The sequence below is a fragment of the Idiotropiscis lumnitzeri genome, chromosome 8 (assembly GCF_059441095.1).
Source record: "Idiotropiscis lumnitzeri isolate Australia: NSW breed Sydney's pygmy pipehorse chromosome 8, RoL_Ilum_1.0, whole genome shotgun sequence".
NCBI classification, from domain to species: domain Eukaryota; kingdom Metazoa; phylum Chordata; class Actinopteri; order Syngnathiformes; family Syngnathidae; genus Idiotropiscis; species Idiotropiscis lumnitzeri.
Window position 1 is genome coordinate 4,482,852 of NC_142398.1, and position 14,030 is coordinate 4,496,881.

The following is a 14,030-nucleotide window of genomic DNA, read 5'->3' on the forward strand; positions in this document are numbered from 1 at the left end:
ACCAGAAGGTGGCACACCAGTCATTATTTGGTGCTATTGTTTGAGCGATCATATTTTCTCCATGAAGTTTTTCTCTTCCAAATAAAAATCCTTGATGAGAATGAACAGCAAGCTTCTAGTTTTCCGGTGTTATTGCATCATTTGCAGTTACATTTGAGCACTAGGTGAGATTGACGTCATGTGACCACAACGCCGACTTTCATCACTTCTGTCCGACAAAGTGAGTATGGCACCGTATTACACCTCCTGACAAGATGCACCTTCCATTCATCCATCCATTCAGATAATGTCATTTAAAATGTGTGAACACTCTGTCATAATCACAGACGTGGCTGTGTTCAGTGCAGGGTTATTATAATTTTGGAATATTAATGATAGTTTTCGTTTTGTTTTAAGTTTAATTTAGGACTTAACCCTAAATTAAAACCCAACTTTGAATCACTAACCCTAATGCTTATTTCAAACCCTAAAGCGAGTTTAAAGGAGGGAAAGATCCAATATGGCTCATTTTCACTAACCAGTTCAGTTAATATATTTCCAGGGTACTGAAATTAGTTATCATTTTCTTTTTTATCCATTCATTTTGGAGAAATTAGGAAATAAGTGACGACTTGAAAAAGGCCTACTTTTAATGAGGAATATGGCCACAACCCCCTCCGCTCTCTCCATGTTTTGGTCAGCGTCATTGAAGAGACAGATTACAAACTCTCCATTGGAAATCATTGAACTTTCATTGCTTATAACGTCCAAAAACGGTGATCAATTGGCACCAAAATTCAGGTGTTTAGCGTAGTTAATTGTCCGAAATATAACCATTTTAGTTCTGATGTCATTTTTACATGCAAACCTATTATATAAGTGCCAAAGTTAAGTTCATCCAAATGTCCCTTTAAAACACGTCCTCGAAACCCTCAACCTAATTGGAAAGCCGAACCTCATTTTGAATGTGATTGATGAATTCTGAACATAGCCACGTCCCATTAATAAGATGGTGTGCACAAATTTTATCATATTATCCCTAGAGTTGTTTAGCCTGTAGGTCATGGTGTTAAAAAAAAAATGTTTTTCATTGCTTCATATCCCAAAAAAGGGCATTTGAACAGGCGTTTGTATACTTTTTAAATCTACTGTTTGACTTCCTCATCAGTTTGCCTCACTGATTGGTTTACAAGTGAACAGGAAGTTACAGATGGTGCCGCTGGAACATGATGTCATATGATTTTTTCATGAAAAAAAAAGCTACAAACATGTCACAAGAGGCGCAGCACATCATGTTCGACTCTCACATACAGTCAGTGGGTTTATTTTGGAAAGGTGACATTCTGCTGGGGGGAGGAAGTGGCGAGCATGCTGAGTGCCTCAGTCATTCAAGTGTCACTTTGGAGGCTTTGTGCTGATGCAGCATCCACATCAGCTGGCTCTGCTTTTGGATTTTGTCGCATCCCTTTTTTATTTTGGTGGCGCTCATGACAGACGGCCAAATGGGTAAGACACATTTTATTATTGTTTTGTTTTTTAAGTTTTAAATGTTTTTTTTAGCTTGTTGACTTTGTCTTGCTTTGTCATGAGGTATTTTATATATTTCTTTTTTTTGCTTTCGTTGTCTTTTTTTATCTGGATTTTTTCCCCCTAAATTTTTAGTTTTGCTTTTTTTTGTTCAAACTGCTGCATTTTAGAATAGATTTGTTTTCTTTTGCTGACTGGAAACTTATAATTTAGAATTGTTTTTACTTTGTTTTTTTGATGCCTTTGTTTAGTTCAAAATGTGTTTTTTTATATCGGAATTGTTTGCATTCTTATTACCGTTTTTTGCTTAAATCGTTATTTTTTATTTTGATTTTGTTCATTTACTATAATTATTTTGTTAAAAATACACACCCCCACTCCAAAATAAGGTGTTATTAGTTAGTTGAAAGAATGAACTTACATTGAATTACATCGGGTTGATTTCTTTTTTTTGTGCTGTTTTGTTTTGTTTAATAGTAACATTATTCATTCTAGGATTTAGAATGAAAGATTCCAATAATATAGTATGAATATAATATATATTACAATAATATAAATATAATACAAATAAAATAGCGGGTAAATCTTTTTTTTAGGGATGATCATATTAAACTAGAACGGGGGCGGTAAAAACTAAAATCCCAAAAATCGCAATCAATGTTAAAATGTAGCATTTAGATTATACACACTACATTTTAACTTAGATTTTTTATTTTTTTTACTTTGTCCCCATTTACATACAACTTAAACAGTGAATTGAGGAATTGAATTGAGGAGCATGCATGGAAACTTTTTTTTAAAGGCAATATTGAACAATATTGCAATATTGAACACACACTGGTCTACCTTCTACCTTTTCTACAAAACGAGTCAAAAGTCTGGAAACACTTTCTAATGCTGCTCAATGACAAAGGGTCTTTAGACTAGTGTAGAACAAAGTGCGTTGTCATTTCCTCCATATGGCGACTATTTAAACTCCGCTTCTTCTTTCTACTGATGTGAAAAATATCTTTGATGACTTGTCATGTGTTGCTGTGCGTGTGCATTGCACAAGCAGCACACAGGAAGGGCGTTTTGGCTCATGGTGTTGGCGTTCACAAGAAGCAAGCGGTGATGAGCCCATGATCACATCTCCTTCCTCCATACAAACCAGTCCTATCCAGGACTGACTGAGGGACATGTTTGGGTCAGGTTTTGAGAAGAATTCATGTTACTGATGCAGAAGGTCACATACGACATGGGCGAGTAGTGGCAAAATGTGGAGTGGTCCGTCAATAAGTCCTTCAAGTGGAAGACATTTTCTGTCCTATACCTATATTTTCAATCTCGACAATGGCCCGGATTGCTAATTTTGTCAGAAAGACAGTACTTTAGTTTTTCTAGTTTATATTATTAAATATATATTTTTTCTGACTTTGGTGTGTGATGAATTTTTAATGCAATTTTAGATATTTCGTTTTGGAAAGATTTTATGTTATCGTTGCAGAGATTCTTTTAATGAATTTAGAATTGTCATAATGTTTTTATTAGATTTTTTGGGGGACATTTTATGTTATTTTTACTGATTTTTTCTTTAAATAATAATTTTTTCATTCAACTTTGTTGCCTTGGCCTTGTTTAAAATTATGATATTCACATTTGATTTTTGGGTAGAATTTTTGAAAAAAACAAAACACGAACAAACAAACAAACAAACAGGATTTTGTCGCTCTAGTTTGTTAAACAAAAGTCCAATCAAAATTTTCATTAAATTTTTGCTGTCTTTTTATCTTGTTTAAAATTGTTGTATTATTTTTATTATATTATGTTTACATTTTTTTTCAACCATTGTCTCATATATATATATATATATATATATATATATATATATATATTAGTGCTGTCAAGTGATTACATTTTTATTTAATTTAATTGCAAAAAAAATCACTCATTAATTGCGATTAATCACATGTTTTCGACTACTATTTTTTGTGAGGCTTTTAACAGGAATTTACTTAATTTACTTAAATAATATATTGTAATTAATGTAAAATCACCAAATATGAAGTGTGTGATCCTTCAATACGATCTAAACGGAGTCATCTTTACAGGATTTTTTTAGACACAATTCACAAAACTTCTACAGTACATTTACACTCCAGCAGTGTTGGTTTGCAAGGCCCAGTGGTAACTTTTGGCCGTTTTGTTCTGAGATCATGTGCTAAAGATCTACTGCTAATTTGGAATTTGTCTTGCCAAGTTATGCAAATTAGTGTTTGAGAAAAATAAAACTGATTTAACTGAATTAAAATAATTAATTGAGAAAATTGTATATATATATATATATATATATATATATATATATATATATATATATATATATATATTGCACTTTGAACAAAGAATATATTTTCAACATACCCATGAAATACTGCAAAACAAATACACACACACGCAGTTGTAAATCCCAAATATTATTAATAAAACAACAAACCCCATTCATAGTGAAAGCTATACCATGTTACAGTGCTTACATTTTCGAAAGTTTTTTTTTTATTTTGCTGTTGTATTGTCCCCAGGAGAATTTTTTTTCTTCTTCTGAGTCTGAAAATTATGCCACTGAATCGTTAAGGATCTTCACGATTTAGCCTATGAAGGCCATTGATGGCTGTTGATGTCAAAGAATTTAATAATGTATGTGACTTGTGTTGCAGTTCTGTCTGACTTCTCAGCGGCCGAAAAGTTGGAGCTGGAGAGCATCAAGATGCACAAGAAAGGACTTCTGGATGACATCCAGGTACAATGTCAAATGTTTGACAAGACAAAATCCATTTCATCAAGAGTTTTTTTGGTGTACGCAGAAACTAAAGGAGGACATTGACAACGTAATGGCGGAGATTCTAAACTTCGAGTTGGCCGAGACTGAGGAAAGGTAGGTCAGTCTTTCATGCCGAGAACGACAAAAAATGGTTCATATGCGGCCTCCAACCTTTTGGATGGGAAGCATCCCTCCAAGCCAGTTTGACTTAGCAACATGACATTTGGTAGATATAGTATGTCTTTCATGAGTAGAACCACAAAAAAAAACCCATGCTTGAAAACATACAGCTATCCTCACCATTATAACTGTTTTGCGTTTTTTTTGCAGCCGAAATATGGGAAGGAAACAGTTCTCCAATGGGAAGAAAAAATTCAACATGGACCCCAAGAAAGTGAGCGTCAAAATGTCTGTTTCCATGTTCGGAGCGGTTGTCTGCAAAGGGGTCGCATGTTTTTTCCTCCATCTTGACAAAGCAAGGACTTCCTGTTTAGCATCATGATGATACGTGTGTGGTTTCCTGCACGCTTAACACATCACAGCATTGTTTGTATACTGGAAACTTGAACTAGAAAATTCAACTTGAAAATGTCAAGGGAGGAAAAATAAATTTTTTATCATTTTTCAATCCCTGGATGAGTCCCAACACTTTTGTTCTCAAAACGTGCTTGATTAGAGTAGCAAAGTATTTTTATTTGTGCTCCTTTAACATGCGAAAGCAGAACAGGATGTGATTTAGGGAATCGGATTTACAGAAGTTGATCCTCTTCATACATGAGCAGGAGATGAGATCATAGTCAAACTAAAAGGGCTTGGAGACCTCCACCAAGGCTCCAACATCTGTAAAATCAATGATTAATGGACAATGAGATTTAATCATTTGAACTTGTTAGGTTTACATTGGGGCACAAAATGCAATCTGGATCAGATCTAGATTCAACTTGATTTATTATTACACTCCATGTGCACATTCAGGACTCAAAGGTTGCGACTAAGTCTTCAACATTTGTAAAATCCATAAATATAGACACAGACCCAAAATAAACACAATTCATTTACATTTGACTGAAGTACAATCAATTTAGCCTTTATATTGCTATCTGGATCAGAAATCAATTCAACTTTATTTATCATTTAATCCCCCTACAATGCAGTAGAAAATGTTGCCCATGTTTGTGCGTGTTAGCAATAAGTAAGTATTTTGGTAGGCTTACATTTGGCTGAGGTACAAGGAAATCAACTCATTTTGTTTACATTGTGGCTAAATGTACAATATGGATCAGATCTGGATTTATCTTGATTTGTCATTTCATTCCCCCCTACATGCAGTAGTAAATTTTGTATGTTTAAGTGTGTTAACAACAAGAAATTTGGTCGGTTTGTCTTGTTAGTCTCAATAACCACTGTTCAAAAAGCACATGAAGTCTGCCATTTTGGTTTGAAACTGCCATTTTAAAGTCATTTTTGGCCATTTCGAGGGGTCTTTCAAAGACAAACATCGAGGTATTTTGTCCATTTTTTTCCAAATTTGAATCTTGTGTTGTACACATATGTGCCTGTGGTTCAGGGTATCAATTACCTGGTGGAGAACAAGCTATTGGAGAGGAGCGCCGGATGCATCGCCGACTTCCTCTACAAGGAGGAGGGCCTCAACAAGACAGCCATCGGGGAGTTCCTGGGAGAAAGGTGAAGAAGTTGAACCAAGTCAACCAGTCAGATGGACACACCAAATTGTTGAATAGCCTAAGCATTTGGTCAAGGGGTTTAGGTCAGACCTGCAAGCAAGTTTGATCCTTAACCTTGAAAATGTGGCTCTGTGGAGGAAAATTCAGCTCAAAGTAATTTGAATTTTGGTAGGCATGTCAATCTTGAGTTGACCCGCAAATAAATCTCAAGAAGCCAGATGACGCAGACGTTTTCAGGGTAATTTCTGACCATTTCCAAATGGATCTTGTACCAAGAGGTCCTATCTAAATTTGAACCCTTGACACTAGATTGATGAATGCCATTAAACTTTGAACCGTCATTTTGTGTGGACAGAGCATGATGGCAAAGTTTAATGAGTCATTAGTGTTTCTCCTCAAAATTGGTTTGGTAGCGTCCCTCAGACTTTTTAGAAAATCCAGCTCTTGAATTCAGTTTCCCTTGACAACATGACATTTGGTAGACATGTTCATGAATATACTGCCCAAAAGTCTCAAGAAGCCAAGGTCAAAAAGGTACAGGAAATTTTCCATCTTTCTTTGAAGTATAGTATTGATTTTTGCCTCTTGAATTGAAAAAGAAAATCAATAATTTTAACCCCTGTCACCAGATGGACTTAGAACTATTACTTTAGTAGTAGTAATATTTCATAGACTCGTCAATCATCAGCAGATGAAAAATGTCTGGAAGCTATGCCCAAAAACATAGAGTAAATTTTCCATTTTGCTTCAAAGGATCCCTTTCAGGTTAAATTTGGTTATATCTAGGTGACTTAGAGGTATGAAATTTGGTCGACTTGTCTTACTGTTTTCACTGTCCTTGTTATTGAATTATTGCTACTTCTTAGTATACTCTATGAAAAGCGCTTTGTTACAGCTACGGCTGTTGTGATTTGCGCTATACAAATGAGGTTGTATTGTATTGTATCACAAGTAGACCCACAAAAAGGACATTTTCCATTTTGCTTAAAAGCAACCCATTCAAGTGAATTTTAGCCTCTTGTGTTGAAAGAATTAAACTCGGTTCAACTCCTGAGACGGGTTTGCAGTAAAAAAGGTGGTAGATTTGGCAATCTAGAGTGAAGTAGACCCACAAAAAAGCCTTAACAAGCCATTCCCAAAAACGCACAGCAAGTCTTCGCAACATATTGCTCCTTTAAATTGGTTCAGTGGCATACCCCAAAGACATTTCTTTACCCGAAAACTCAGCCCTCGCAGCCAGGTTGACTTAGCAACAGGAAATTTGCTGAAGGTTTCTATCCTGAGTCGACCCTCAAAAAGGCTAAAGGACAATTTCCACTTTGCTTGGGAGTTGCCCTTTCCTCAACTTGAAAAACGCTCAAATAAATTCCGCCCCATTTACCAGTTTGACTCGTCAGTATGAAATTTGGTAGACGTCTACCAGAAGTAAACTCACCAGTCTCAGGAAGCCATGCCCCCAAAACACACTGGGAGGCTTATATCTTGCTTTCAAATAGACATTTTAATCTCGGCTGTTTCCAGAAGTCCTTCGAGACAAATTAGTGGAGAATTTATTTTGGTGAGGGAAAAAGTGCAAACATACAATACAATACAATACAACTTTATTTATATAGCGCATTTTACAACAGCTGGAGCTTTTTCATGTTCCATATTCATCTTTATTTTTCATCAGAGATGAGCTTCACCTGCAGACCTTGAAGGCCTTTGTGGAACTTCACGAGTTCGCTCACCTCAACTTGGTCCAGGCGCTCAGGTTTGTCCCGACATGCTCTGATGTCGCCTTAAAGATGCCAGGTTTTGACGTTAGCCTATGAAATCACACCCTGACTTCTGCTCATGGCATGGCAGTTTGATGTCAAATTTAACTCCGCCTCTTTCAAACCTGGCAGACAGTTCCTGTGGAGTTTCCGTCTACCCGGCGAGGCCCAGAAAATCGACCGCATGATGGAGGCATTTGCCGCACGATACTGTGAATGCAACGTGAATGTCTTCCAGTCCACCGGTAAAATGGAGTTACAAGTTGGATGAATTTTTTTCACCTTTGTGGATTATTTCAAGTCATTGAGTGGCGGGAAATAAAAGGCACACATATGCGGAACCTTACCCAACAAACTCATTGTACATACAGAAACAAATCATGGCCATTTGATCAGATTTAATACGTCTAAAGGTCATGCTAGATTACTGCCTTTTCCTTTCCTATGTTTGTTTCTGTTTTTAGAATGTCTGTTGGATATAGTGCAGATATGTGTGCATTTTATTTTTACAAACCCTGCCTGTGGAAGGTACTATAAACAATGACTTCTCGGGCATGTTGAATTTGTGCTCAGGTGCAGAGGTCATAATTAATTACTTACTATTTATTCATTATTTCGGAATGATTAATGTTAAAGACAAGCATTACAAATTACACGATCTCGAAAAATTCTTACATATTTCGTGTGCAGTTCAATAGTATCAGCACTTACACATTTTTAGTTGGCATTGTTTTTGTGCATGAAGTGTTTTTTGGGGGTGCGGGGGTGACTTTCACTTCTGCTGGTCTGGGTCTCTTCCTCCACGGCTGCACGTGCGTCCCTGATGTCACTTCTTGTGTGTGTCTGTCACAGACACTTGCTACATCCTGTCGTTCGCCATCATCATGTTGAACACCAGCTTGCACAACCCCAATGTGAAGGACAAGACCACACTGGAGCGATTTGTGTGCATGAACAAAGGCATCAACAACGGACATGACCTCCCCGCTGAGCTACTCTCGGTAAACTTGCTGGTCAACCCACACCAAACATCGGCAAACAGGAGCGGAAATATTAAAAGTTGTAGCTCGTTCGAGAGTGTGAGTGTTTTCCTAATGGTGTGACCCAAGAGTTTGTGTGGACTTGGTGGCCACATTATTAGGAACCCCTGGGAAAAAAAATAATCACATGATCTTTGCCGCACCGCACATATGACAAAAGCTTATGTTAACTAGTGTCTTAGTTTTTAATTATTTTTCTTAATTTCATATATTTTTTATTATTAATGGTTTGATTGTGTGTGTTTTTATTTGTATTTTACTAATTGCTGTATTGATATTTATTTTTTATTTATTTAGTAATATTGTTTTTGTTAGATTTATTATTGTCTTTATTTCTAGATTTTAAAATGAACTCTATTTAGTTTGGAATTTTATTTTTGTAATCATGTTTATATTGTTCTTTTATTCACATTAACCATACATTTTATGTAATTGTTGTTTATCTACAATAATTTATTGCATTGCTTATTTTATTGGATCAATTTTTCAATATTTTCTGAATTAACTGTTTTATTTGTATAGTATTTTGGTCGTTTTTTGTAATTTTATTTGATTAATAGTTATATTTAGTTTTTTACTTATTTCAGAATATATATATATATATATATATATATATATATATATATATATATTATATTGTTGTTGAATTTATTTTAAGAGTTTTTGCTTTTTTATTTAGCATTATTTTCACAATTTTTTAAAATTTACTTTATCATATGTTTGTCAATTGAACTTTTTTGCTTAGTTTTATTCATTTTTTAAACTTTTAATTTTGTCATTATTGTTATTTTCCTTCTCTTGTAGTGTTGTTTCATTATATTTGTTTTGCATTCTATTTACCTTGCAGTGCTATTATTACATTTTTTGTGACTTATTTTGCTATATTTTGTGTTTAAGGTTCAATGATTGTCATTTTTCGTATTAGAAACTTTACGAGAGTATCCGCAAGGAGCCTTTCAAAATTCCAGAGGACGACGGCAATGACTTAACACACACGTTCTTCAACCCCGACCGAGAAGGCTGGCTCCTTAAACTAGGTAAACGTGTACCCCACGACGTGCGCATTGTTCATAAGCATTTTCAATTTTTAATGACCAATTTTTGGTTTCCATTTGAAGGCGGCCGAGTGAAGACGTGGAAGAGGCGATGGTTCATCCTGACCGACAACTGTCTCTACTACTTTGAGTTCACCACCGTAAGGCCTCTGTCCAGACACTTCCTGTTTGCTAGCAAATGACAGTGGATTTAAAAAGTCTACACACCCCTGTTCAAATGAGACCAAGTTGAATCCTTTCTAAATGTTTTCCACCATAATGTACAACTCTGTTTGAGAAGGAAATCTTTTGAAGAAGAGAAGTAAAAGTAACCAAGATAATTTGGTGGCATAAGTATACACACCCTGTTATAACTGGGATGTGGCTGTGGTCCCATCCACAAGAATGCCAAACATTTTCCAATTCCATCTGATGACTGGCTTATCAATAGACCCACCTAGGAATTAATCAAATCAGTTGTATTTGTCAGTTGTATTTATCAGGTTCCTCATACACAGATCGTTTTCCGGAGTTTGGAGTTAGGAGTGGCTGTGGTACAAACAGAGAGCACTTGCCATAAATTTATGCAGCTTCTTCGATGTTGCTGTCAGGCTGTTGGCAGCCTCCCTGTCCAGTTTTCTTTTCGTCTTTTCCCTCATTTTGGTGAGGAAAGTCTTAACTGTGTTCCGTTGGTATATTTCATGCCTCGGAAATTGTTTTGTACCTTTCTCCGGGCTGATATCGTTGAAAAATGACACCTTTCTGATGCAGCGAAAGCAAAATGTTAAGAATGTCAGGCATCCATTTAACGAAAGGGAATGTGAATAGTTCATTGCAAACATTATAAGAGTGGTTTGTAGACTTTTTCCATTCACATTCGCTGATTGGCGTGGTGCTGATCACTGGCTTTTCCCGGCAGGACAAGGAGCCCAGAGGCATCATCCCTCTGGAGAACTTGTGTGTCCGAGACGTCCCCTTGCCCCGCAAACCAGTGAGCATTCATCGCAAGACACAAGTGGCACGAAGAGCTGATGGATCCTTTTTATTTACGCTTATTTATTTGTACTGAAAATATGTGTCAAAGCACACACATTAATGCTGTATGTTTATTTCTCTAAATATTTATTGATTTAGTGAAATATTCATTCTTGTTTTAAATTTAAATGTATTTTCGTTTATATTTGTCTACGCCATTATTAATGCATTTTGATTTGTTCATCCATTTTTATTTTTTTGTGTGTGTAATGTGCTGCTTTGGTGATAGTACTGCCTGGAGCTGTACAACCCCAACAGTCGGGGTCAGAAGATCAAGGCATGTAAGACGGAGACGGACGGCCGCGTGGTGGAAGGAAAGCACCAGTCGTACGCCATCTGCGCCACAAGTGCCAGCGAGAGAGACTCCTGGATCGACGCCATCAGGTACCTCACAAGCATTTTGAGTTGAACGTCTGTCTATTACTACTTTTAAGCAGCGATTTTCATTTTTTATTTTTATTACCGTTTTTTACTCAGGATGTGAAAAAAAGTTGACTAAGTTGGATAAGTTTATCACAACATTTTTGCCATGTTATGGCATCCATACATTTCCACACTACGAAAGTTTATTTTGTTTTTGTTTGTTAAAACTGGGGGCATCATATTGATTTGAAAGGGCGAGCATCACCAAGGACCCCTTCTACGACCTGGTGTCCCAGCGCAAGAAGAAGCTGATCATACAGAACCAGAACCATCAGGACTGAACAGGACGCTGGTCAGCGGAACGTGCACACTGGTGGACTTTTTAGACCAAAATGCAAGCATTTCATCTTTGTCTTTGGGCCAGACGGAAGACAACACACCTGGAAGCCAGGTATATATATATACATATATATATATATATATATATATATATATATATATATATATTAGTGCTGCCAAACTTACCGCGTTAACGGGCACTGAATCATTTTTGTGATTAATTGAGTCAAAATATTTGACGGATTTAATGCATGTGCAGAATGACCCGCCCAGGCATCTCCATAATCCCACTCAAGGGTGCAGTGAGCACTCTAGCGGACAGTGTTTTAGACATCTCAGACGATGCAATTTCGAAATCGTCAAAGCTGCGTTTTTTAAGGCCTTTGATCCTCAACGCTTACAAATCAGTGGCATATTACAGTAAACAGGTCACACAAACCAGCGCCAAACTACAGGTAGTGGAAAAAAAGTTTCACAGCTACGTCAAACTGTCCCCCATACCCCCGGAAGTATTCCTGTCTACTTGAATGGCAGGCGCTAAGATAGCTTGTGCCGCAAGAGCATGGAATTTATTTGTACTATATGTAAGTTCGTGTGTAGCAGCAGCAACAAGCTGCGTGACATAGATCATCTCCTCCACAGTGACAAATTCACGACCCCACTAACAAGTAGTGTTTTCACCAAGGAGGCGAACAAGGCGCGCTAAGCGTGATAGTCGCTAAAGTGAAATGCAGAGTCTGGAAAGACCCAAAATATGTGCTTTGATGAACACTTGAATTCTGACAGAAGTTTGGCCAGAATCACATCAGGACGGCGAGCCAACAGCTATGATCAGAAATGCTGTATTAAAATCTATATCTACGCTGTGTTCCAAATTATTATGCCATGTACATTTTATTCAGATTTTCATGAATAATTGATGCAAATGTCATTAACTATTAACTATACCAGTCATCAGCGCTGAGAGTTTATTTCAAATTTCATTGAACAAATCTCAAAATGATGACAGTATTTTTACAATAAATAAATAACTCAAAAGTCAGCTGTTCCAAATTATAAAGCACAACAGCATTTCAACATATTTCATAGGCTGTAAAGAACTTAAAATGGTCAAATGTTGAATTTGCAGCATTATAAGACCTTATAAAAAAAAAAAAAAAATGATTGAAATAACTTTTGAATAAACAGGCCGAGTTACATGTCAATGTTCGACCCCTTGTTTGATATCACTTTAATATGCCTTAGATCCATTGAACGTGTGAGCTCTTAGTTTCAGGTTTAATTGCTTTTCAGAATGTTAGAATAGCTGCTTGGATATGAACTGTCTCCAACCCTCTTAGATCTTTGACTTGATGATGCTCCAGAGGTTCTCAATTGGGTTGAGATTAGGAGAAGATGGTGTCTTCTCATATGCTCATAGCAGCTAGTGACTCAGTGGAGTTCTTTGCAACACGATATGGGGCATTATCATGCATGAAGATAGTTTTTGTCCGAAGGTATGTTTGTTCTTTTTGTACCATGGAAGAAAGTGGTTGCAGAGGTTATTTTCACACCCTCGGGGGAACATAATTGGACCCATCAGCTCTGTCCCCACCATTCCAGCCCGAAACATGACGTCCCCACAGCTTGCTGCCATCTCAGCCTTGTTGGGACATTGTGGCCATTCACCAACCATCCGCTACTCCAGCCATCTGGGCCATCAAGGGTTGCACGGCAAACATCAGATGGACCAGCTCCTTCAAATACCTCTTTGCGGCTTTGCAATGGCCTCTTTGCAATTTCTCTCTTGATCCGATGAAGTTGTCTGACACAAACCTTTTGTATTTTGCCTTTTTCTGAACAAACCCGCCTATGCTCTTAATTAAAAAAGGATTTCTTGACAGTTCGATCTTCACTCATACGTTTTTTGGAAATATCCAATGTTTTCATACCCTGAGTAAGGTCATGGACGATCTTACACTTTTCAACTACAGAGAGATTGTTTTTTTCCCCCCATATCGCTTGAAACCTGTTGCCTGCTTAATAATGTGCAACATAGCTTTGAAGCAGTTTTCCTTTAATTGGGCTCACATGAGAGGCAATTTGTCATAGGTGTCTGAGATTTATGGCAATGAGCTACAGAACCTTGAAACATGTCAACTATAACCTTAACAGAAAAAAAACGTTTTGGACTCTTGAATCCAATTTGACTAATAATTTGGAACATAATCTAGACAGCTGACGCTCTAAGACTGGAACATGGAAGCAGCTGACGTCATCATGACAAAGAGCTCAATGTTAAACGTGTATTAAATATTTATATTCTCATCAATGCGATTTGTTCTATTTTGCACCACAGAGTAGTAAGTTTTGAGATCTACACAATAATAGGTCCCAAATTATATTTTTAATCAATTTTGCTTTGCTAAAGGACTAGTATGTTTTTTATTGACAAAAACACTTTTGGGTTTAAAAAAATGCATTTTCACATATAC

The 14,030-nt window shown here is 36.7% G+C and overlaps 1 protein-coding gene across 3 annotated transcripts; it reads left to right on the forward strand.

Annotated features, from left to right (window-relative positions):
• The first annotated feature begins 107 nt into the window (after positions 1-107).
• cyth4b (cytohesin 4b) lies at positions 108-13,863 on the forward strand. Of its 3 annotated transcripts, XM_088303029.1 has the most exons (13): positions 1,262-1,485; positions 4,200-4,282; positions 4,347-4,417; positions 4,634-4,697; positions 5,871-5,989; positions 7,661-7,741; positions 7,878-7,990; positions 8,598-8,746; positions 9,711-9,822; positions 9,904-9,980; positions 10,739-10,810; positions 11,084-11,238; positions 11,471-13,863. In XM_088303029.1, exons 1-13 carry the CDS (start codon positions 1,467-1,469, stop codon positions 11,556-11,558), a joined length of 1,203 nt encoding a protein of 400 aa, XP_088159155.1. In that variant the 5' UTR covers positions 1,262-1,466; the 3' UTR covers positions 11,559-13,863. The 3 variants fall into 3 exon arrangements, with proteins under 3 accessions (XP_088159154.1, XP_088159153.1, XP_088159155.1); XM_088303028.1 differs by lacking the exon at positions 1,262-1,485 and adding an exon at positions 108-220 and having other exon boundaries at positions 9,711-9,980; XM_088303027.1 differs by having other exon boundaries at positions 1,259-1,485; positions 9,711-9,980.
• The last annotated feature ends 167 nt before the right edge of the window (positions 13,864-14,030 follow it).